Genomic DNA, 25,902 nt, shown 5'->3' with positions numbered 1-25,902 from the left:
CTGATATTGTTTTGGAAGACCAGAATCCTATTTTTTCCAGGTATCTGTTGTAGCAAAAGTTGATGCCCACTGTGGCAACTTTCATTATTTGACATACCTTTTTCATTAAAAAGATCTCAATTTAAGAAAAAAATACCACTAGACTAAAGAACATGCAAACAAGTGGCATGTAATTTTTTTCAGTTCATGTGGGAATAACAATTTATGTTAGTCTCAGGATTCCTAATATGAGCAAACAACATTTCCACATATCATCTCCATGTTTAGGGTTAGATTCTCTCCAATCCTATGGCCCTTTTGCATTAACATAATAAAAACTCCTCTAGAAACCAAGCATACAGCCAGCCTCGGGAGTAGAGAATCACAAATAACTTGTCTGCAGCCCTTCTCTTCCACCTGCTCTGTTCTCCCAAACACGTGAAAAGCTCTGCCCAGTGCATGTAGAGTACAGCTGAGAACCTACGCCTAAGTATTAAACAAATGCTATTATAGGATAGATGAATAAGTACTGATCTTTAGTGATTCTGTAGTCTATTTTTACCATCTGCTGCTATAAATGATCTTAACGTTATGCATAAAGAGTATTAAAGGACAATTTCTTCTTTACAGGGGGTACATATGTATGTATGAGAGACAGCAAGTGCAATGCATCATTATTTCCTTTCTAAACTCTTTTGTCTTCTCTATTCTAGAAGTCGTACCTTCCAAATTTGCTCTCTATGCCAGAAACAAAGGTATCTGAATAATTTTCTCAGTACCTGCACCCATTAATGGACTTACCTGTTATCTTTAGACAGTACTTCTACCTTCCATCACTTTCAACAGGGGAGGCAGAAAAGTCCCTCACATTTTATGTTATACTAGTACTGCTCAAGTTATCATGAGTGAAAGAAGGCCAGTGTAATAGCTCCCTGCAAGGCAAACCCTCTTGACTAAGTGGCTGTTTTTGTGCTACTGAACTCATGGCACTTCCTCCATTCACTTTAGTGGGAGCGAGACTGGTCTTCATAAAACACATCAGACAGAAACGATCAAACTCAAAATCTTCCCCCTGCTCCATGCCAAGTATATGGGAAGAGTAACTTTAGCAGGGGTGAAATAAAATACAAGAGAGCTGAAAGATGGTAAGTCAACACCAGAAACTTTGTGTAAGCCACGATCCAATCCTTCATGTTTTTCACGACAGTGAAAAGATCACTTTAATGTTTCCAGCAACTTTACAGTGTAAGTTCCTTCCAGTTTCATACAGACTGCATATCTCCCCTCTTGCCTTTTCAAGCAGAGAAAAAACACAGTTACCACCTTTGATTCAAAAGCTAAAGCTAAACTGCAAATGGTATTATCTTTCTCTTTCTCACAATAAATTCTATATTTGGAAAGATAATACCACAACGATTTTATATTTTCCTTTCTTTTTTTTTTTTAAGTGACTTAAATTATATCACAGTTAGGTGGTTCTCTATAAAGCTTATATTAGTCACTGGAAATAATACATAGATCCCAAGATATTCAACATTACTAACGTGTTACTGTATACAACAAACAAGTGACAGAAAACCCAGAGGGCAGCATATCCCCAAAACCTCTGTCAATTAACAAGTCATATATGCATCCTTAAAAGGCCTTAGAGTTTAAAAGCTAAAATTCCCAAAGGGATTTGAATCCCCAATTCCCAGTAAGATCTGTTAAGTCAGTGTCCTAAACCCCTAGTTACCTTTGATAATGCCATCCAAAGTTTCTAGCACACTTCAAGGAGTCTCAAAATACAAGCAGACGTAAAAAATACCTAGCAGTAGTCTCTATGTTTTCTCTTTTGCTAAGCAGATGTTGTAAGTGGGACTGTTAATAAGCGCAGTGAAATAAATTAGGTGTCAAAGCATCCCCTTGCATTTTGTTAGCTGGGGTTACAGCAGGTGCTAGTATCTAAAATGGATCTGGCCCATGAAGGAAGCCCCTCCATTCTTTGAATTAGTAGGTGAATAATCTCCAAGCACCCCCCACCACCAGCAGATTAGTTTAGGGTGATAATGAAGGGGCAAGGGTACTGTACCTGGTGATGGGCAGGTCGAGGCCCCGCTGCAAACTGAGGAAAGGCGGGAGAAACAAACACAAAAGGAAAGGCACAAAGAGTCAGAAACACCACAACAACAACCACCAAAATGTCACACTCTATGCAAAATAAACCCACAAGAAAGACCACACACAGTCAAAGCTTTGCTGCAGGACAGTGACAGACAGGTACTAAGATATAACAGGTTAACACCACTTTAGGATAGTGTGCTGCCCAAGAGCTGGGAGAAAGACAGCCAAAGCTGCTAGTCATCTTCAAGGCACACTCTTGAATAAGTACAAACATTTACAATACACTCCAGAGAAAAAGCTTAAATACTAAGTGCGGAATATTTAAAAATTATGGCAATGAGAGATGCTTAAAAGTGGTTCGACTCCAACTCATTCTGAAGTACTGGAGAGTGTGGAGAAGGGACAATTCTGCTTATGCAGCAGATAACAGTCAGGTAGGCACTTCTAATGTCTTGCAGACTATAGAGAATACATGAGTGTATCTGCAAGACAAACAAGACTAATTAACATTAATGTGCCCATACACAGTGCATTTCATCTTTGAAGCATTTTACAGACATTAACAAAATAACCCTCTCTACCTGATTCTATGGTAGGTCCATAATTGTTTCCCCATCCTATAGCTGGGTATGTGGAAAAAGGGAAGTTAATCCCTGATTTGTCCAAGGGTGCAGGGTATATCGACGGCTCGTTTCCAGGACCACACTCACTTTACTAGACCACTTCCCACCCTTTCACATTACACTAGGGAAATGAATTCAGAATTAACATGCTCGATAAACATTTAAAGCATTTCTGGTAATTAGCTGATTGTTAAAATATAAATAAAAATGAATGCAAGAAATGGAAAATATAAATAAAAATGAAAAGGTATTTTAGCAGAAATCAAGTTAGCTATTTAATCCCTTAATTCTCAGGATGTACAGCAGAACTATAATGTTCCTTCTAATGACAACAGATAATCTATTGATAACTGCTCAAGTACTTAGAGCGTGTGTCTACACGTCGCCGTATGGCGACAGTGTTACTGCACCGTGTTTCAGTACTTCCTTTTGGAAGTACTAAAACAGGGCACAATAACCGTCTGTACTGAGCCATACAGGTGGCGCACGCAAAGATCTCCCCGCTACGTCGTCGTAGCGGCATGCTGTAAGTGGGGAGCGCACAGCTACAGCGACGTAGCTAGTGATCACATGCAGACTCACATGATTGCTGTCACCATAGCACCCACAGTCGTAGCGCCATAGGGCAACGTGTAGATGTGTCAGAGTTTATGAAACGAGATCCAACAGTGAGTTTTTAATCACAGCAACAAAATCACTAGGCACTTCTGTATGGTTCTAGTTTTGCCTGCCAATAACGTAAGGCCTAAAGGAAAGCAAGCCATGCAGTACAACTCTGCTAATGGATAGTGTAACTTGCAGAGACTGATTTATAACACTTTCTTCTCCTGTGCCACCATAGGTTTTAAAACAGGATTTAATAAAGACCATTAAGGGGAGAGAACTGCACCTGTTGGTGAAGTCTGTAAATATCATAAAACGCATCCATGCCAGGTAAACTATGTTTCATAGGTAACAAAGGCTTCCAGTTATTAAGTTTTTCTTCCCATAAGTAGGAAAAAGAAAGGGGTGGGGAGCAAAATGGGGAGGAGTTTAGTTTACAGCCCCATGTCATTGCTACTTAATGTTCCTAACACTATCATATACAAGAGAAAGAAAACATAACCAAAAACAGAAGTATTCTCTAATCAAGTTTTTTTTAAGACTATTTAAAATTGCCTATATTTAAAATGTCCATGTAGAAATCTATACCATGATTTAATCTACAGCCTGCACTTTTTCCCCCTAATTTCTTCTCAGCATTACAGATGAATAAGAAATAGGCTATGTATACCTAGTCTATTTCTAGCATAAGACTATATATCAATTCATAAACTATAAACAGTTCTTTCTCTCTAAACAATCTTCTCTGCAACACTTCCACTAAGCCTCAGTTTCTTGAAGTGAGCAATTTCAACTCATCAGAACAAAAAACTAAAATTTCAGTTATATCACCAACAGTTTACAGAGGCACCAGTACATAACAGCTTCTACCCATCTCCCAAACCTTTATTTGTAGAGAGGACAGTGGCTTAACTGATCCTTCTAGCCCAGTGGGAAGTGGTGACTATGATGAATTTAAGAAGGGAATACATTAATTTCAATGCAAGTAAGTTTGTGCACAGGAAGAACTCCTCAAAAGCGGTCTGGGTTTTATTTCCTCTGTCTCACGTGTGACAAAAAAGGGTTAGTCTTCCCCTGACATACAGAGGGCACCAACATAAACCTTTCCTGATGGGCTACAAGTTCTATGTTTATCCACCAAAGAAAGAAGAAGTAGTAATTTGTTTAAAAACACTACAAAAGATAACTGTGGGATGCAGAACTCTAGGTTGATCAACATGAGATCTGAAGTACCTGTCTTTTCACTGTGCCCCAGGCGAGTTTTATTTTATCAGCTCTAAAATAAGAGTTGGAAATTTACATCTTATGAACACTGAAGCCAAATATATATTCCAGGAGTAAAATGTAATACATGTTACGAGGAAAAATAAATAAAATGAAACCTCAAAGTTAGTGAAAAAAATCCCCTAGTCTGTTTTGCACTGGTCACCATTGGCTATAAAATTTTATAATCCTGGTTGATCAAATTCCTTTTGGTAGCTGTAAGCAACAGAACAAACTGTAGTCACTGCTGGCTCAGATTAAAAATAGACATTTTGTTTTTTCTTTCACATGAACATAGTAGATATAAAGGAAAACAGCCTTCTGTGAAAACTGGATCCCCACATGCTTATTGGTCTTGCTCACAAACCCTCTTGTGCACAGCTGGCAACTGGGCATGTTCTACGTGTCGACAGTGATCTGGTACATTGCACCAAGTCATCTGAAACTAACCACTTCTTATGCTTTAGTACAGCACCTACTGGATACCCTTCTCAGACTGTGTCTTTCAGCACGTCCTCCAGGTTGGACAAAAATGGCTTTTAACTAGATTAGTGATGAGGGCTGGGACTGACAATACGAAATGGGAGTAAACTGTTAATTATACTTGGGCTGACAGTCTTAAAAAAAAAATCTTTCCCCAAACTGGAACTGAACTTTGATGTTCTAGGTATCAAACAGAAATGACACTACAAAATCTAGTGGGAAATTATATGAAGCCAGTTAGATTGCAAAGGCAGTTGTCCAGGAAAGAACAGAAAAGCCTATATTATGCAATCGCCAATGGCCCTTTAATGCATAAATAGAATGGAGTAAGCCTCGGCTGCTCCAAGAAGCCCTGTTAGGATCACTTTATTAGTGAAACAGCCTATGTGTCCTCACCAGCTGTGTGATCGACTACACTACACTATGGAATCCCAGGGTGGCAAAGGAGTTACCTTGCCATTTTCCTCATCCCCTCGTTACCCTCCCCTCGAGTACAAAAAAAAAAAAAAAGGTAAAAAATAAGAGTAAATAAAACCCCAGAACAAAATGCAAGAGTAGGAGAGGACCAACTAGTCTTGCATTTGTTTTGGGGGTGGGGAGGGTGGGAAAGGTGTAATGAAATGTTATATGTGCGATTTTTAGTAATGGGGTGATAATGGTCACTAGCAGAGCAGATGGCAAAAACTGCATATATCATAGTTGAAAAAATAGTTTATGACCACAGAAAGACGGCTGACAACTGCAGGCAAATTCCAGCTCAATATTTCCTCTAATAATGGGATAAAACATCTATAATATTTTATAAATTTTCAGATAATTTTTCTGAGTGTCATTCTTAAAGCGTAAACCCAAATTCTTCCTATCTATGTTGTGAAAAATCAGACCCTCCCAAATCATTCTTTCATCATTTTAAGCTGGCAGAAACTGCCATGGTATCTCATGCTTTTAACAAAGAAGCAATCAGTGCATTTCTGTAGATCAGCCAACAAAAAGATGTGGTAAAAAAAAAAAAGAAAAAGAAAAAAGAAAAAAAAAAGGAAAAAAAAAGGCAAAAAACCCCAAAAACAAACCCAAAACCAAAAGGAACCAAACAAATGAAAAAACAGTGCCGTAGGCACAATTGCCTGCAAGAAGGAGTACAGTTTGTTATATTGCTTACAATGCAGTATTTTATCCAGCCTCTTCCAGCCAGGGACCTGTAAACCGGACTCTGTTCCAAAACCTTCCTCCTCTTCCAGTTGTCTGTGCAATGTATTGGCACTGTTCTGCTGGGCTGTCAAGAAAACTGGTTTAGAGATGCGGCTCTTCAGTCAGGTTTTGCTCCAAGTTCTAACCATGTAAATTTACTTTTGCTTTGCAACAACTAGAGATAAAGAAGATGATTGATTATACTTACTGAGAAAAGATTTTTTTTTACCATCAATAGCCCATATTACTGATTAGAATTTGGACTAATGAGTTGGGAGGTCTCTGTCCAGTTACAAACATGAAGCTGCTCACACCACAAAAACACCATAAAAACTGGCATTAATTGGCGCTCTCAGCACAGAGGTCAACAACCTTCGAAGACTAACTTTTCTCCTAGAGGTGACACTTCCAAAAGAGGGGTAAGGTATACTGATAGGCTTATATATGGGGGAAGCTTGCCCTGTACTATACCTTTTATGCAGATAAATGGAAGACTTCTGTCTCAAAGGCTTCCAGGTGCCACCCTTCAGCAGCATTCATCTCACTCTAAACAGAGAAGAGTGCTGGGGATGGTGCAGTGATTTCATATGTAACCAGAGTGTTATGATGCAGGTAAGGTAGATTCACAAGAGACACAGGGACTGCTGCTCCCTGGGCTAGCTGAGGCTTTAGGTAATGTGGAGATGATCTATCCTGCTTCTAAAAGTAGGAAGAAGCAGGTGATGCTGCAGGAGAGCTTCCTAACATCAGGTGGAACTGCACTATAAGCACAGATTTCCCAAACAAGAGGCTGGTTGAGGGAACCAAAGTCCTACAACAGCAGAACAGTATTAAAATATGCAAAAAAGAAGGTTATGGAGGACAACAAAGTCCAAAGTTTGAAGACAAGGGGCTCATCACAAAATAGTTTTGAGTCTAAGAAACTCCATATTATGTTGCATGTGCATACAATGATCTATTAAATGGTTAGAACTGATCCAGTGACACTGGTTCAGAAGTATTGCTCCCAGGGCCGCTGGAGACTGAGTGCTGCGGTGGAGATTTGTAGTCATTTACTGATCTTTCTTTGTTCTGTCACTTTATCAAATATTTCTTTAAAGAAAAAAAGTGAGACAAAGAGAAAGACTGATAATGAATTAAGTTCTAAAAAGAGATGAACTTGAACGCAACTACTAAAAATAAATCAAGCAATTTGGAAGTAGATGAGAATCCCTCCGTCGTTTTCTTTTCTGAAAAGCTACTTTAGAAGAAAGGGTCTAAAAATGTAATAAGGACTTGCTATTTGGAACTGACTTCCAGAGGTCAGTAAAACTCTTTTCAGAGAACTGGTAAGGTACTGTACACACACACAGACACACACGAACAAGAAAGAAAGGACAGAAGGTAGAGCAAACACACGTTCCCTTACCGGAGAGCGCGTTTGAGGCTGTGTGTTCATTGTTTGAGGGGCTTGGGGGTACACCAACGTGGTTGGAGCTGCATTCTGTCCTGAGGGGTACGGAGCCTGCCAGAGAACAAAAACATGTTAATATGTCAAATAATTAATCTAGAGAAGTAAATTAAAGCCATCAATACACATTACTGGACGGACTGGTGATTACAGTTGAGATAAGAACCACAGATAGACAGCCCTCGTGATTACTGCTGAGAAAGAGAGGGATTCCTTGACTATTCAGATTAGACTCCTACTAGTTTATCTATATGGCACATACAATACCACATTAGTTATCTTAAAAACCTCAGCCGAGGAAACGATAACAAAGAGCACATATTAACTTAAAAATACTGTATTGTTTGCATCTACTGGCATATGTACTGATTTTAATTCTATTCTGAACAAAACTGCCAGGAAAACCTGGAATAGTAATGTATGATTGACAATTGCTCCAGAATAATGACAGATGACAAGAAACAAACTAGCATACAGCTAACACAAATAATCTTTTTAAAGTTTTCAAGAGACAGGCAGGCACATGGGGCTGGCTGGCCTCAGCTGATGTGACCTGTCATCCATTTCACTGGAGCTATGAGAGAGGTAGTTAGCAGTGTTAGTCTGAAGTTGAGCAGAAGTCAAAGGATGAACATGAGTTCATTTCAAACAGAATGAATCAGGTCTCAGTAACGCCTGAAGCACAGAAATACTACCTTTCAGAAATAGTGTTCATCTTTAAATAGTACTGCGTTGTTCTGATTATAAGTACTTTTCTTTACCTCAAAGAGAACCATAAAAACTCCTAAAGGCCACGGCAGTTTGGATCCAGGGTTTCAGCTTTACATGCCAATTAAGTCTGAATCCAGAAATGCGATTCAAATTTGGCCCTTTAATAAGGGTCTGCCATTGTTTAAGTCTATAAACGATTTCCATTTGACTAAAGTATTCACCTTGCTATACAGTCCCATGGAGTTTTAGGGTAAACACAAAAAGACAAGATGATGAGCCTGGGCAAAGTTATCTTTGGTATAGATGATGCTCTCTAAGTTTTATTTTAGTATTTTCGGCGCATTTAACCCTTTAGGTCCTTTCTTTGGTTATCCAATTCCCCTATGAGATTCTACAAGGGAAATAGTTCAAGGCCTTTTCTACAGATAACAGCTTATATTCAGGGGAAAAAGCTGCTTTCCCCCCGCCTAAAACATAACCTCAAAATGTAGGGTCAACTTATATGTAGGGTTAATTTATAATTGGAACAGCACGGTCTATCTAAAGAGAAATAACATTTTTGAAGTGCCTTGCTTTGCTTGCATGTGAAGTTACCATATATTCATGCTGCAAGCTTCAGTTACTCTACAGGAGCCAACCTGGTCTTGCATTTCATATTCTTTACACTGAAATTCAGAATTAGATTTACAAAATAATGAAGGCAACTTTGTTTCAATCCATTATATGACAAATAAAGGAGGGTTCAAGTATACTAACCCTCAGGTACATCTCAGAGCATCTTTGAGTTATACAATGCTGCATTTGATTTGACTAATCAATTTTTAATTATCAGACTAAGTTCTATGACTAAAATTAAACAAATGTTAATTTCTTAAACATGTCAAATATATTAACTATATTATAATAAGAAACCCCATCAACAATGTGCTATAAAATAGGCCTGACAGTTCCACTACTCCAAAGGCAGCACCGTGCCCTGGTACACAACGATCTAACAGTCTCAAGATCTGCTTGGGCAACCTGAGCAGGAAGTGTTGTGGAAACAGCACCGAGTACCAGAAGAATCAGTACTAAATGCCTTTCAGCCAACTGAGCCTGAAATAACACTGTGCTAACGAGCACCATCAGGCCAACCAGCACTGGCTAGCTTTCAATTGCGAGGCAGACAGTCTTTAAAAGATGGGGATACATCCGAACATAGGTTTTAAACAGGAGAATTAAAGGGATTAAAGAAGACTCATGGATACAGCCTGAATAAACTGAACTGGGATTAAGAACAGCACACATTCTTTTAGTAAAACTCTCTAAGGTAGATATAGCCTTCGAGCCACTTCACTGGCTCCCATGCACTGTACATTAAATTCAAACTTCCTGACCTTGACTCATGTAGCACTTGCGTACATCTCAGGCTCGGTCTTACTTTTGCAATCACCTCCCTGCTTGCTCCGCTCCAGCTATGACATCGCCCTTGATCTAGGAATCTTTTCCAGCCTTCCACTGAGGTTTGGGAAGTCCTCCCTGCCTCACCCCTATCCTTACCTCACAAATAAGAAAGAAATAAAAACCCTCCCCGAGAATTTAACTCTCTCAGAGGAGAGCCTCGGAAATTCAGAGTGAGCCAAGCCCACCCCGTAAAACAAAAGAAATAAAAGAAACAGAACTAAAGATTACAGTGTGTTTATGTCATAGCAGAACTATGGGCTTTGCTGTCGCCCCTCTATTTTCTCACCCATTCCCATATTTAACTAACTTGTAGCATGCCAAATTTGAACTATGCTTTTTGGGACAGGCTGTGCTTTGCAAGAGATACCTAATAATACTAACATTATTACTACAGAACAATTCCCTCTGTCTTGTATCTTTCATAAAGAGATATTAGATTATCACAGCGAAGACCTTCATTAGAAGGGGCACACTGTTAGGCACAAAAAGGCTAGTTTCTCTGTTGTTCTTTACAGGAAAAAGGAGCAAGATAAAATGTTAAGCTGCTTTTACACCTCACAAAGACTGGCCTGGACCAGGGGCTTCAAACACTTCTTGTGTAATTTTTCAGCCTGGGGTGAAGTCTCTACATCCTCTTCTAATCATAAGCTAACATGAAACATACAGAAATGTATTTAACGAGTCTGAATATTCAGCGTCTGAAGCAAGTAAGTATTCCTTTCTGGCTCAGCGGGCAGTGGGTTTGACTTCAAAATAAGGCAACACCCATCCCAAACATAAGACAAGAAACCTTCTTCTGCAGCACTTCCCAATTCTGCTGTCTCAGATCAAGTTCAGATACTAACTCTGATCCACTAGTGAATGAGTATCTTCAGTGACACTCAGAAACACATATTATCTTGCAAGTGCTACAGTCTTATTAAACAATGAAGAAAACAGGATTTTCTACCGCATTTCTGTATTGCTCAGAAGTCAAAGAAATGGCTAAAATTGCACCTTTAGTAAAAGTAAGTACGTGATTCAGAAGTGATTGTACAGTTCCCAATTTGTTCCTGAGTCTTTGCTTTGCTTTTGAAACTGCATGAAATGCATTTAGTGGTACAAGAGCCTCAAGCATAGGGCAGACCCCGTATTCAGGGGCACAAGCCATCTTACGTGACTGAATGAAATGCTGGTAAAAATTATACCAGTTTTCATGAAAGGTGTATTCTAACATAAACCCCCCCCCCCCCCCCCCGAATCCAAATCATCTCTCAACAAATACACATACCAGGGTTTAATGCCCACCTGTAACCAACCTCTATGCCAGTGGTTTTCAATGCTTTTAGACTCCAGGCACCCCTCGATAGGCTTAAGGCACCCTTCAGAAAATGCCAGCACTTCGTTTTCACTTGTTTTCTGACTACAGAAAAATAATACAGTGATTCTTCAGTTGCAGAAACTCAGGAAACCTACAACATATCAGAAGATTTTTGATACTAGGGGCTCCCATTTGAAATCTTTGGGTTGATCATGTGAATCATGTATGCACACCTAACAGTGCTAAGACTGTGTGGTCCCCCAAGGCACCTCAAGAGAATCTCAAGCCACCCCAGGGTGCCATGAGACCCTGACTGTGAATCTCTGCTCTATGCCAACCCACAAAATATATAATTAAGTCACTTTAAGCAGCATTTAAGAAGTTATATAGGCATTCTGATTTGAAATGTAGGACCCCTTCTGATGTACACACCTTTCCCTGGGGCCACAGCTGCTTATGCTGATGTGCTGTAGGAAAGTGGAGAATGGCTTTGGCAGATCATGTTGGTAAAACATTCATGCTAGTGTCCCTGCACTCCCCCTGCCCCAAGTCACTAGATTCCTCTTTGGCATCTCTCATAGCTTTCTTCTTTGTCCCTCAAGTCCTTTTTCTGGCAATCGTGCTCTCTCCCCAAAGCAATGCTTGCATCCTGGCTTATGACTACAATTCTGACAAGTCTCCACTACTGCCCAGGCCTCCCACTGGGATAGGTCAGACCTTCTGATATTGATTCATCTCTTTAGAGACAGCAAGGTAGATACACGTTACTCCTTTAAAATCTTTTGGTTGCTTACAGCAGAGCAGCCCATTAAAGTAATTTTAAAAATATGTATTTAAAAAGCAGGTTACCTTCACTGATGCCAGTGCGGAGCTGAATCAATATCAAAGATCAGTTGAGACATCATATTGTGGAGTCTTAGGGAGGGGGCACAGGCACCACTCCAGGATTTTGCATGGCCTGTCCAAAAAAAGGACAGGAGGGGAAAAATGATGGTGGAGCAGGCAAGCAGCAAAAGCAAGGACCCAGATGAGGAGACAGAAATCTAGGCTGATGGCACATTTTGATTAACTCCCACCAAATTAACTGGCATAGGGATTGGAAGTGAAAACTACGGAAGGTTAAAACAAGGCCCCAAACCCTGAAACAGCTGCATAAAAAGCCCAGCAGCTAAACTACTCCTAGTTTTGCACAATGAAAATAAAACAGAGGTGACAAAACTCTACCAATCCCACAAAGTTCCCCATTTGTTCTGCTCTTCTCTGTAAGAAACATTTTTGGCTTCTTCTCCCTCCCAATCCAAATGTCAAAGGTAAGATTTCTACCTGCTCTAGGGATTTCTAATGTGTACCTCAGCACCAATATGCGGTGGAAAAACAGAGACAGTATAGCAATTTAGGAAAACACAATGGCTCCTCTACAAAGGGGTGAGTTAAAGCCATACCACAAGCCCCTGTGAGCTCTGCTACTCCACCATCACTATGCTCAAGTTACTTACAGAGGCTCCAAGTGGTCCCCAAATTATCCAGAGCTGATTTTTAATTTACCCAGGTGCTTGCTCTTCTAGCACACGGGTTCTCAAACAGCGGACCGCATTGGTGTTGAGGGGGTGGGGGCTTGACAAATACTCTGGTGGCTCCAGTCAGTGCGACAGACACTGGAGTGCTCTTGCTCTGTACATGCTACCTCCGGAGGAGGAAACAGCAGAGCAGTTGTGCCACTTCCACTGCAGAGAACGAACATCCAGATCTAAGTGGAGTTATCTCCACGGCATGTCTGACAAGACGACTGTACAGGAAGGAGGAAGGCTGTGAAGCCGTGCATGAGGTTGGGAAGACTGGCTGGGGGATAGGACCTGAGCAGGGAGTTGTGGGATAGGAGGGGTGTGCAGGGGGATATGGGGGACATGGGCAGTGGGGCAGCAGGTACAGGTAGACCATGAGGAACGGTGGGATTGAAAAGGTTGAGAATGGCTGTTTTAGGAAACTACATGGCCAATACCCTCCAGGTGACTTATGTCTGGCCAATCTTTATTTATTTATTTATTGAAAAGGGCTTGGTTTGGTCATCAGCCCAACAGAGGCAGTTTGGGTCTAATGCTGCCCTTTGAAGCCCATTAGGGGATGGCAGGCATGCAGAAGAAGTGCCTGTGACAGTAATTACTGATGGCATTCATTCAGAAGCCAGCTGGTTAGACACCCATGTCACTCGCAGCAGAGGGCAGGGCTCCCGACGATACTGAATTGGGTGTTTGGTACTCCCACAGTGTCTGACGGCAGAGAAAAGTCCACAACGGTCATTACTCATCCCCTTGCTTTCATTCAAGGGATTTTCTGACCCCCATTTGCTCCCCAACCAACGTGTTAGAAACAGATAATTTGTGGGGCAGCTGCAAGCAGCCTTATCTACACCCCAATCGCCTAATTTTGCATCTAGCTTCTGTTTGATCATTCAAACAATACTGTGGTAGGATCTCACTCTGTCCGAGACTAGAGCCTAACGGGTTTGGATACCAGTTTGTAGTGGACTGACTGTTAATTGAGTGCATTTCCGGCTGAGAATTAAGCTCTGAGGCCCAGTCTGGAAGAAGGGTTCTTTAATCAGAGTATAACAATAACCTAAAATTTGGATATATATATATTTCTATATAGATATATTTTATTTATATATATGTTATACATAACAAAGACATTTGTGCCTTTGAAGCAAAACTACAGCTAAACAGTAAGGGGGAAGTGGGGAGATTAAAAGGATCACGCAACACAAAGCATATATTGCCAGGAATAAACTCTGAAACAATTTAAAAGACCTTACAATGGGCATTTCTAAATCTAGTACTCAGGGTAACCACCTTGCTGAAAAGTGATGCCAATGTTAATACTAGTGGTGTACGGGCCAGTGCTGGCAAATGTATTCTAATAATAAACTCTCTTTGATACTTAATGTTACAAGAACCATACTTTATTTAAATAATTAAGTGTATGTATTAATCCTAAAAAGGCTTCTTGTAACTAGTACGCTCTTATAAAGCATAGTGGAAAATGTAACTTGTTGGTATCTCATGCATTCAGTGGATACCTGAAGTGTGAGGCTCAGAAACAGATGTCTGACCTAAGATGATAGGTTTATTATGACCGCTTAGCAAGGACAATAACCATTACCTGAACAAATGTATTCAGCTATTCAAGGTGACAACAGCTTCTTACTCTGTGAACTTTCTGGATGGCCCAAATTAGGTTTCCTTTAAAAATTTATCTGTAATTAATTTTTCTCTTTTTAGACTTTTTTTTTTTTTTTTAAATGATTTTGGGCACAAGGTTTATATATAGCATCAACTGTACGTTACTGAAAACTTTAAAATGCCGAACAGAATAAATCATCATGATCCACAGCTTTTCAGACAAATAAGCTGATTAAAATTATTACGTATATTGAAGCCTTCAGAGTTCTTCTCTGCCAGGCACCTAAATAGGTGCATGGAGTAATTATAATCATATTCAGTCACACTGGGAGACAGGCAGCTTTTATGCACTGTGGCTGAAACTCTGAGAAAGAGGCGGACGAATAAAGAGAGCAGTGATGAAACAAATTCAAAATTCCTTAGACTACATTATTGCAGAGGAGGAGGAGAGGAAGCAAATATTGCTGCGTATAAGGGTGTTGGTTCATAAGCATGAAAATGATGGCCTTGAAACCCCTGAAGCTCTGCAATTACAGCACCTTGAGCTGCAGTGGAACGGAGGGCTGCTGAGCAGGTCCATTTTCTAATCAGAGCAATTTGCTTTCCTCCAAGTATTCTACTCTGTCACTTCACTTTTGAAATGCGACTCTCTATGGAATAAGGAAATAATATTTGAGTGTTTATGCATCCAAATGACTTGCTAGTGAAAACCCTCGGTGACTATTTTCTGTGTGGATTTTCCATCTCGATGCGACTCACTTTGCCAAACAGCGAAGAAAGTTATTTTTAGATTAGTTACTGCACTCGTTAATAAACACGACGCCTGCTGTGTAATGTGACTCCCCCAGTACTGACTGTACTGGGAATAAACAGGCAAAGCACACGCGTCAGACAGGGTCAGGAGAAAAAGCTGAGTCACACTGCTCCTTTGCTTCCTGCTCACAGCAGCGCGGGGAAAACAGCTCTCGGGGTACAACTGACATTAAATCCCCTAGCAGAGAGGTGCTGCTCTGGGAACGTACGGCCATCACTAGCCAGCGCAGTGCGCTTCAGAAGGAAGTCACTTTGATCATACTGTTTCTTGATTCCTATGTTGACTATGGAAAGTAACAGGTTCATGCGGTTCTATATTTGCAGGAGTGACACAAGGACGTGCAGTTTTAGCACATGACCGGGAATAAGGAGCCCTATGTTCTCCTCCTACCATTCACAGCATCTGACGAAGCCAGCCGCTGCTTACGAAAGCTTATGCTATGCTGATTTAGTTTGTCTAAGGGGCAAATCGACCCTGCCTTTTGCCTGACTTCAGGTCACAATGTTTTTGACACTCTGGATTCTTATTTGAAATCTCTGGACGCGTCCAGATGAGCACAGACATGGTGCTGCAGACCTGTCTGCAGTGCTACACAACACACGTGCAGGTGTTTCCTGTGCTGCTACTTTGCAGCGCAGGGGGTGTTTTTTAGACCCCGAGAGGAAACCCACGCCAAAAAAAAAACCACGAGGCAGCGCACGGCAGCAGCACATGCTGCTCAAAACTGGAGCCTGGCTGGCTGGGTCCATGCTCCGGCTGTCAGCCAGGCTTCCTGCTGCAGGAGTGCCACAGCTGCAGGTCCCTGAGGTCCTCAGGTCCCCAGGTAAGGCTCCTGGGACCAGCACAGTTGCTGGCCCCAGCCTCCCCTCCTCCATCCAGGGTAACCTGCTGTGGACCAGAGCTCGCGTGGCATGGGTATTCCCTGGGGACAAGTAGCTGTGGTACATGGTGTGTCGCTGTTACCTGTCCCTGGGAAAACACACGTTCCTGTTTGTCTTGACCCGTTTTCTGGGTTTATTTTGTGAATCATCTGTAGGTATCTGTACACCTAACCGTGAGCCCTTAACATCAGTGCCACAGTCCTTGAAGGACCAAGATTTATTTAGAGTGGTCTGTCAATATCGTGTATCTTTTTTTTATACTATCAAAAATGTGAGTGATCTGGAACCAACTTCCAAGGGAAGTGGTGCTGGCTCCTACTCCGGGGGTCTTTAAGAAGCGGCTCGATGCCTACATGGCTGGGGTCACTTGAGCCCCGTTTCTCTCCTGCCCAGGCAGGGGGTTGGACTTGAAGATCTACAAGGTCGCTTCCGACCCTACTTCTATGACTCTATGACATTTTAGCCACATTTTAGCAATAGAGAATAAACAGATTCTTTTAACACAATCTGTTGAATAATTCTGCTCTAAGGACAGTAAAAAAATGGCTCAGAAAATAAAATAATTTGTTATATAAAATGCCTCAAATATTTTATACTTTCTCAGCAGCTCACTTGCAAGTTATTCTTCTAGAGATGTTGAAATCAGCATTCAGATCAGCAACACATTGACTGCAATGAGATGCTAGGTAATAAAAATAACACATGGCGATGCCTATTGCCAAAAGTTTACAGGCCAATATTTTTAATCCACAAGATGCTCCAGCAACTTTAATAGTCTCCTTTAGTAGTATCTTTTCATAGATTTTTTTGTATTATTCTGACTATGCAAAGTCCCATTAAAACCAATGGTGCAATTATCGTAGTAATTTCTGTGAGGTTTTGCTGGTTATGTAGATTAAAAGGTCTTTCGGTTCTAGAAAATGTAACAGCTTTCAAAGGGGAGGCTGGTCAAGTCAAAGCTGACAGTACAAATACTGTTTTCAACCAGTGTCATTTGAAATTGCTGAAATGTGAAACCTTGCAAAATGGGGGTAAACTCTGTGCATCTAATCCATTATGCAGCTTCAAGGTTTTCAAATGGCAAGACAGCAAAGAATAGGAGTACTGTGCGCATTCTGAAGATTTCGGTAAAACCTAAATTCATGGGCCTTTTCAAATGAGTGCCCTCCAAACAATGCGTGTCAAGGTTACCAACCTAACTGCACTGCTGTCTCTTCTTGGAGTCTCAACCACTTTTAGCCCAGGATCTAGATGACAGTCCCCTTGGCACTTCAACAGGTCCAGCTGGGTTGTGGACCCTGCTGGAGGATTCCCTTCGGGAGCCTAAGACAGCAGCTGATTCAAGTGACTTGAAGCAAAGCATTATTTATTTTTTCATCCAAGGATACAGAACACACAGGGGCAGAGTTAAAAGCAACGAAAAAAAAAAGGGTCCTAGCTGTGTATTTCCTTATCAAAGTTTCAATTCTCTCTGTGTAGCTTCTGCGTATCTAGAATATTCACCATCTCTTGAGTACAGAGAAACAGCCTGCACTGCTTGCCGCATATTCCCTTTGCATCTAAATCAAATCTCTTCAGCCTGGAAGCTTTTTCACAAGTGTAGAGCAGCCTCTCTGGTCAGCTGTTCCATCCTCTTCTGTCGACTAAGCTCTATAAGGGTTTTATATACCCAGGAGGGCGTATACGGGTTTAGTACCATAGGCTCAGCCTTAAGGAGGAGTCAAACATCCCGGCTTGAATAGAACCAACTAGATAATTTCACCTCCAGTTGCTGGCACAGCCATTGTCATCTTAATTCCTTTGAAGCTTCTTAACTTGGGCTGTCAAATCTATGCCAGAGTTTCACCTTCCTGATGAGCTCTTTACCAGCCCTTTACAGTCTCCCATGATTTAACTATATGGATATAGTAGGAGTGGCCACAGGCAGCCTCTGTGCGTGGTATTCAGCAGACTGGGGAGGGGACAGGCAGCACGGCAGGAGATACAGCAGGAAGCAGAAAGCAGACTGGGGAGGGGGAAGAGAGCAGAGCAGCAGATCAGGCAGGGAAGGGAATCATAATGGCACTGAAGGAGGGCATGGGGCTAATTTGTTACCAAAAAGGTTGGCTCCCATTGGTATATTGGGAGGTATCTTTCTTGGCCCTTCTAAGTGTATTTTAACAAACCACTGCTGTCCTTGCAGGGGCAGGGCACTGACAGTACTCTCATCCCCCCGCTTTATACTTGTGGCAAGTTAGGGTATTCTTAGTGTTTTGGGGCAATGTGTCTGGTAGGTTTGCAACGGGGTTGTCAGGTTGTCTGTGCAGCTCAGGGGTCGGCAACATATGGCCCATGGCACAGATCCGGCCTGTGAAGAGACTGAACGTGGCCCACAGCGGTATGGTCCAGCCACAGCAGCGGAGGATGCATCCCCATGACCCTACTGCCTGCCATGTTCAGTTCTCTGTGGCAACAGAGGAGGTAACTGCATGATCCCAGCACCTGACTGTCTATTCCCTTTGTAGCATCTGCTGATCACCTGTGGGGGACGGGGGGGAAGGGAAGAGGTGGAGGAAGGTGGAGGGGGGCAGTGCAGGGGGTGCAGCCTGCGGTGGGGGCTGGGTTGCAGCCCATGGTGGCAAAAGCTTGCCAACCCCCAGGTTAAATGAACATTTACATAGGATAATCAAGATACGATGATCCTACCTTGAGCAGAGGGTTGGACTAGATGTGACCTCCTGAGGTCCCTTCCAGCCCTAATTTTCTATGATTCGAAGGCAGCAATACCAAACTGAACCTGGGAAAGTCACGAGTGATATTCATAAAAATATTATAAGACATTTTCCCAGGTCATCACAACACCTCGGAATCATTTCCCAATATAAGAAAGAATGTGAGGAAAACTGAGTACAAAGTTAAGAGTGTTCCTGACTCCCTCCCTACACAGAAACAGCCCATGTAGATGGTGTTACAGACCCAAGAGACACATTCCCTTCCTTCCTTATATAAGCCACAAGCACTGTTTACTCTTACACAGATATTGTGAAATGGGAAAGAGAAATGCATGAAGGGTTCTTTCTTGTTTGCTGTACTATTCCTGATAATTTTGGGTTTTGCTGTGTGTGTTTTTAACCACTCTACTGAATACCAACTAAAATATTTTCCTCTGTTGTTATACTGCCAAACCTCTCTCTCTGCAGTACTCGCACAGAAGTAAATGTATGATTTTGGGGGGAAAAGATCACCAATTTTTTTTTTAAATCTGCATCCAAGCTGATAAATCATGTGCCAAGTTTCAGATCTATGATGTGACAAAGCCAAGTGAACACAAAGTGGAATATCCAGTTGCTTCTTCACCCCTTCACTAAGCGTACCCCTCCACAAGCTCAACACATGGCTCGTGCAGTCCATCCCCTCAGTCTGTGAACAAGCCCCAGATTCAGTATATGGCTGAGCAGTCAATGCCACTGCCTTTGTGTGAGAGGTCCCTCCGCATTACTGAGGGAAGCAAAGAAAAAGCATTAGGCCAGAGTGCCCTTAACTCAGCAGAATGCACAAAGAACCAATTGCTCTTCTGGATATCAGCCTTCTCCTGCTGTCAAATAAGGTAGTTAATACTGCAAGCTCAAGTGGCAAATATCTGTGCTGTAGTACTGAAAATTCAGTGTCTAAACCCTGCTACAGATGCACGATGGGACACCAGGTAAGAAATCAAAACTTCTACATAATAGATTTTTCCCCCCAAAATCTTGGGAAGTTGTAATCAGGAACCCCACATTATAAGAACATTATACATGCAAAGCCAAGTGCTTGAAAGATTGATTCACAGGATTTATGATTGCCTTTGCAGCCTTAGCTCTTCCTCCTTGTTTATACATAGTATCATCACTGCCTTTAACATCATGCTTACACACTTCTCCCTGTAAGCCCCGTCTCATTTAGTGCACAGGGTAGACACAAAAGGAAGTAAAATTAAGGCTGCAAGGGCAACCTTGCCTAATATTCCAGTACTTCGATTCTGCAATCTAAACAGTGTTTTTTTAACACAGATTTTGGCACGCAAGAATACCAGGGAATGACGCACTTCAGAGAGTACATGAACCAAACTTGCTGCTTTTTTCCTCCCCTCTCTCCAGGTTTTCTGCAGCTCTACCACCACTAGCTAAGGCCAGGGGCTTTGCGCATTTCTTGCTCACCATATGGCAGTTTTGCCCACTCTCCCATTGTGACAATAGCTGTCTGCATTGCCATCCCCCTTTCTAACCCTTACCATTTCCCCCACATTCCCAGGGCTACATCCCATCTCCCCATCCCCTCCAGCTCCCAGCTCTCCACTCTCCCACCCCACCAGGGACACTGGTATATACCTCCAGATCCCCCCACACCACAGCTGTCTGTATACCTCCTATCTCATTATTATTCCTTGTTCTCTCTGGAAGCTACATAATTCAGAGTGTCAACACAAACTCTAGAGAAGAATGGGCACAGACAGGATACAGGTACCATTACACTGGTGGCATCAATGAGTTCTTTGATTTACAGATGATTGGAGAGGTCCCTGAAACTATGCTTCTCCTAAACAGATGCCACAGGGCCTGTGCATCCCTTATCTTCCTTCCTTCCTTCTTGTTTTCCAGACCCCAAGAAATAAACAAAAGAAAAAAATGAAAATAACAACAAAGCCTAACTTTTCTCCATTGACTCCCAAAATTTTGGCAGTGATCTACTTCACATCCACTCAGAAATAAACCCACCACACTGAGTATAAGGTCTTACATGTTTGGACAATTAAAGGGAATGTTGAAAATACTGGAAATTATCCGTGCCATTTAGGGGGCCACAAGAACTCACTGCCTGGTCAGAGTCCTGTTGAACTCCACAAAGGGTTTCTGGAGTCCCAAACCTTTATTCCTACTGAGCTGTTCTCATTGTTAAAGTTGACAGGGGTCCCTGAAGTTATTTAATTTTTTTAGAATTCCTGGGTCTGACATAACTACAAGGTGGACTCCAGTAATTTGAATTGTTTGACTCTGGAAAGTATTTACTGGAAGAAAACATCCTTCATTTATTCTCATTTTAGGACTGCCGACATATCGCTTATTTAGGAGTCGGCTGTCGTCTTCTCAAGAGCAAACAATATCTGAAAAACCCTTTTAGGTGGCACCTTTACTTTTGTAACCTTGTATAGTTTAATGGATATTTTATTTATTGTATACTTAGAAAAGCAGGGTGTAGAAAATTCTGCCTCGGTTGACTTCCAAATTTATTGCGACACATTGCCTTTTCCAAAATATTTGTCTGACTAAAATTTATGTATGTTGTGAAGGATGCTGGTAACATCTATGCTAGATTGCATGAAGACCTCCTGCTCACATAAGTGTCAAATCATCTCATTCCATCAAAAAGGATACTAGAATACACAATAGTCCCAAAAAGAACAAAGCTGAGTTGACTTAAATTACTGCATGTCTCCCTATACCAAGACCCAAAGTATTTTACCATACTGAAAACCCAGAACACAGGCACAAAACTTACAAGAAAAATTCAGTTGTTTTCTCCCCTTTTACTCCACCCTGCACATTCTGCCAAGTAGGGGCCTTTAACCTGTATATGTCTAGCCCTCACACTAGTGAACATAACTTTGACAATTCTAAATCAAAGGTAAGCCGATAAGGTACACTTTTCCTGAGTGTGGAACACCTCCCAAAAAGAACTAACACTAGCTAGACAAAAGAGGTAACAGTGAAATGATGACATCCACATCAACTGTTCACTTTTGCTTTCTTCAATCATTTTGTCATGAACGTGTAATTAAAATGACTATTTTACAATCCCAAATTTCCTCCTACCACTCACTCTGTGTTCAAAGTTCTTAACTCTTCCCCACCCACTTACCAAAATTTCCAGTTGTCCCCAAATCTGTAGGATGCTTTAGGTATTATAAGTACTGAACCCTGAGTTAGATAAAAAGGAGGCAGGCAGGACAGTGATGATACAAATTTAATATCAAAACAAACACAGACAACCATATGCATTTTATTATTTATATTAAGAAAAATCAAGTAGGACTGTACAACACCACAACATGCCAATACTGCTGCAAGGTGGATCATGAAAGAACCGATCAGTATGCCTGCATGTCTAAGTTCAATATGTAGCCAAAGAACGTGGATATTGAGGCCCTACAGGTCTAGACTGTGTTGCATACCCTTAGGGAGAACCATCTTCATTTCAAGGAGTAGGTCCCTCTCGTGGACCGCTTCCTGTCCTTACAACAACTCCGATCTATCAGCAGCAGCAGCATCCTTCAGTAGCCAACATCCAAGCCACCTGGTGCAAGGACTGTTGGGCTGTACATGGTATCCAGCCAATTTTGGAATAGCGTGTCCAGATAAGTCCAGAAATAGATGAGATGGCCAAAAGGCCACGTACACTCTCTCAGAGCCAAATGGCTTCAGGCAAGAAGACACTATTAGGATTACTGTGGCTCTGTTCCATCTGATCTTGACTAATACCTTGGCCATCTTGAGGATCGACTGAAAGTAGGCCTTAAGTCTACTGTAGCAGAATGGCATCTAACAATGAAACCAGGCTCAAGCCACTTCTGCTTACAGAAGATTCCTATGAAAAGGATAGTAAGCCGGGGTAAAGAAAAAACTAACTAGGGTAACTGTGGTAGATGACCTCCAACATCCATCTGCCCTAGATTACAGCAGCCTAAACTCAAGAGAATGGGACAAATTCGTTTCTGCAGATTACATACCCTGATGTGTCACCAAGTCTGCGGACATGCAGCCAGCGCAGAATCCTTCCACCTTCTCGGAGACGACCGACAGCGCCACGTGTGCTTATGTTTTTTATTGGAGACAGAATCATGGTGGCCAGCAAGGCGCGCTGGACTCCTGTATTCCACCTAAGACTGAGATCAGTATTGTTTGCAGTTTGGAGCTATTGTCCAGATGCCAAAGGAGTGCAAGAACTCAGATGTTACAAGGAATGAACAACTCCATTCCTTCTGGTAGCAGGTCCTTGATCATCACATGCAGCTCCTGGGGACTTCCCCATGATAATAGTCATGGACCTGGCTATTGGTCTGAAGCGTCTATGGCTACTTATAGGGCTAGCTTTCCCCAATAACTGCTTTAAGCTCAGCCCTGTTCTCGGTAGGGGGTTGGACAAAAAGTGTCAACTCTATCCCAAATTGGAGAATGACATTTTCAGGAACACAGAAATGTAGAACTGGAAGGGACCATTCCAGGTGATTGAATCCAGTCCTCTGTAATTACTGGCAATCACACAAAATATTTGTTCAAAAGGGTCCCCAAGACCTTCCATTCCAGCTTCTCCCACACATCACGACACAAAGAATATCATTATATCCCATAACACGCTTAGGATCTTTACTGTAAGAGGTCCTCTGCTGTGTGGGAGAGAAGAGGGAGGATAAGAACACCACCAACGCCAAGAGCGCTTAACTTTTCATCACCTGTAACTGAAGGGAGATAGAAGACGGACAGGTTTTGCTTGAGAACAAGTCAAGCTTCTTTAGGGTCTTTATCCTTCAGGCTGCTTTTGTGAGATCTGGACTTTCCCTGTACTACTGAACTGAGTAAGGAATTCATAATAATAGTCATACTCACCTTGAAGGACTGATCCTGTTGCACTCCATTTCCTGTGGCTGGCATACTGGGAGGTGTCTGTTACAGTGCCTTAGCCAGGTTGAATCACTATTTATTGGAAGGCTAATCCTGACTGGGCTAATGGTATCCATATACCAAACAACTTACAAGATTTTTCTTGGAAAAAATTACATCTTTATTTTTAGAGTTTCTGCTATTCTCATCGAGAGATCTTCAAGTGTCTCAACACTGTTCAACCCTAGAACCAGGGCTACTGCTCTGTCCAGTGATAAAACAAAAAGTTCTTGGAAGTAACGCAGGATTGTGTTGCCCTTTTGTCCCTTGTTTGGCAATTCCTGGTATTCTTCCTTGCCCATTTTCAGTGGACTGGTCACTGATGCCACTAGAGCACGTGTTGTTCTCCTCTTCTTAGGATGGGATGGCAATCTGCTCCCGGAAATGTGTGAAGAAGAGCCCTGTAAGCCCATAAGGCGATTCCATACGGATACGGCTGGCGCTCACTGACCAGTCAAATGACAGTTCTGTTGCAGCAGCCGTAGCAAATTCTAGGAAGAAAATTTGTCTGGTCTACTTTTGGACTCCCACAAGAGGCCATCCTGCTTGTAGGAGACAAGAAGGTATGTCCTGACTCACTGAAAGGAGCAGCAGATTCTCTGTAAGCGTAGCTCTGAACCATACGGTGCTCAGCGTACCAGGCTCCATGGCAAGATTCTTGAAACAACCTCTCTCAGGCCTGGACCCTGGTGCCAGAAGTGCCAGCACCAGCTTTAGCATCAAGGGATGCGTATTTGCCACACCTTTTGCCACCAGGTCTTTTTATGGCCCTGTATCCTTACTTGAGAGCAAACTTAAACGCATGGTTCTCCACAGCATGGGACCAGACGAGATTATGGATAAAAGCTTATGCATTTTTCCTTATTCTTTTCAAGTTTCAAGTAAGTGACATTTTGATCGTAAGTGCTAATTTAGCAAGTGTGGCATTTATAAGAACAAGAACGAGACCACAAAACTCCTTTTAGTTAAGTAAAACAGCCAGCAATCAAGTGACTGCAAACCTGTTCTGGATTCAAATGCAGCACCCAAGACTCAACAGCTCTGGATATCAATGATCAGAGACAGGAAGTTAGCTGGGTTAGTGCGAAGGCAAGCAGAAGGTAGGTAAATTAGTACCTTACAGACTAACTAATTCAGAGATGGATAAACTTTCATAAGCAGCAAACTATATCACTGGTTTAATCATTCTGTAAGGTACAAATCTACCCTGCCTTCTGTCTCCCCTAACATTGTAAATCAAAGCCAGCACATTTATGCTAAGGTTGAGAAGGTCAAATGCTTCCTGGAAGGGCATTTTTCAGCTCGTTTCCTTTGTGATCCAAAATCCACTCTCTCATAATCAGCGACCGCTCCAGTTCTCTCGGATCTTCAAAAAACTGCTAGCGTTTGGGTGGGGGTGCAAGATTCTCTAGCATGCTGGGATGAAAATAAGAGTGTTTTTCATGTGTAAAAACTGCTCGATGCCTCTCCCCAGCTTCTGGGTGGGTGGGGTAAGCAATCATTTCATGGTCTTCCCAACTCCTTTTTGAGTAGCATTGTCTTTTGAGATTTTTCCCTTCTAATTTCCAGCCTGCTTGCTTTGGCATAACTCCAATTACTCTCCTCCTCCTGCCTAAGAGAAGCTTTTCTCTCCCACTGTCTGCTAAGTATGGCAGTTGCTACCTCCAATCTTGCCAAGGGTGTTCCGTTCCAGTTTCTCCCATCTCCCTCATGCTATCCCTGGTCTTGAACCTGCTGGTAAATGGCAGAACACAAAGGCAAGGCAGCGAGATCTTCGATAAGAAGCCTAGCTGTGATACCTACAGACACTAGGAAAAGACATTTGTGACTTTTAACACAATAACCTTCTTGTTCCCTGCTTTGAAGCTCCAGGTTTCATATCAGCTTCTGGCCCCTCCTTTCCAACAATAGGAGAAGGATAAAAGCTTTGCGGGCTTTCCTCCCTGACAAGAGTCACTTGAAAGGTGCAAGACAGTTACACAATTCTGCACTTACTCAAGTGTGCAACTCAGAAGGGGGGAGCAGGAGAAAAGCATCAACCCTCTCCCAGTCTGATTTTTGGGGAAAACCTTTAGTATACAGAAGACGCAAAATAGGAAACTGTATATGCATGTACGACTGGAGCAGAAGGCAGGGTAGAGATGTACCTTGTAAACAACTAAATTAAAGACGCATAAGCTTTCTCAAGCTCACTTCATCAGATGCAGTG

At 42.0% G+C, this 25,902-nt stretch overlaps 1 protein-coding gene across 12 annotated transcripts in view; it reads right to left on the bottom strand.

Annotated features, from left to right (window-relative positions):
- The window catches only part of EIF4G3 (eukaryotic translation initiation factor 4 gamma 3), a 174,717-nt gene that overhangs the window by 84,829 nt on the left and 63,986 nt on the right, over positions 1-25,902 (bottom strand). For 8 of the 12 annotated variants that reach the window (XM_059716609.1, XM_059716601.1, XM_059716605.1 and 5 more), the window contains exons 4-6: positions 7,651-7,746; positions 6,214-6,327; positions 2,051-2,083 (exon numbers count right to left, since the gene is read on the bottom strand). In XM_059716609.1, the coding sequence (XP_059572592.1) occupies positions 2,051-2,083; positions 6,214-6,327; positions 7,651-7,746 (243 nt within the window). Of the gene's footprint in view, positions 1-2,050; positions 2,084-6,213; positions 6,328-7,650; positions 7,747-11,133; positions 11,249-25,902 lie in introns of those variants that run through there. The other 4 variants (XM_059716606.1, XM_059716607.1, XM_019499990.2 and 1 more) reach the window with 3 other exon arrangements.

Source organism: Alligator mississippiensis, chromosome 13 (assembly GCF_030867095.1).
Source record: "Alligator mississippiensis isolate rAllMis1 chromosome 13, rAllMis1, whole genome shotgun sequence".
Lineage (NCBI taxonomy): Eukaryota > Metazoa > Chordata > Crocodylia > Alligatoridae > Alligator > Alligator mississippiensis.
Note: the sequence above shows the minus strand (reverse complement) of the source record. Positions and strands in the feature narration are given on the sequence as shown.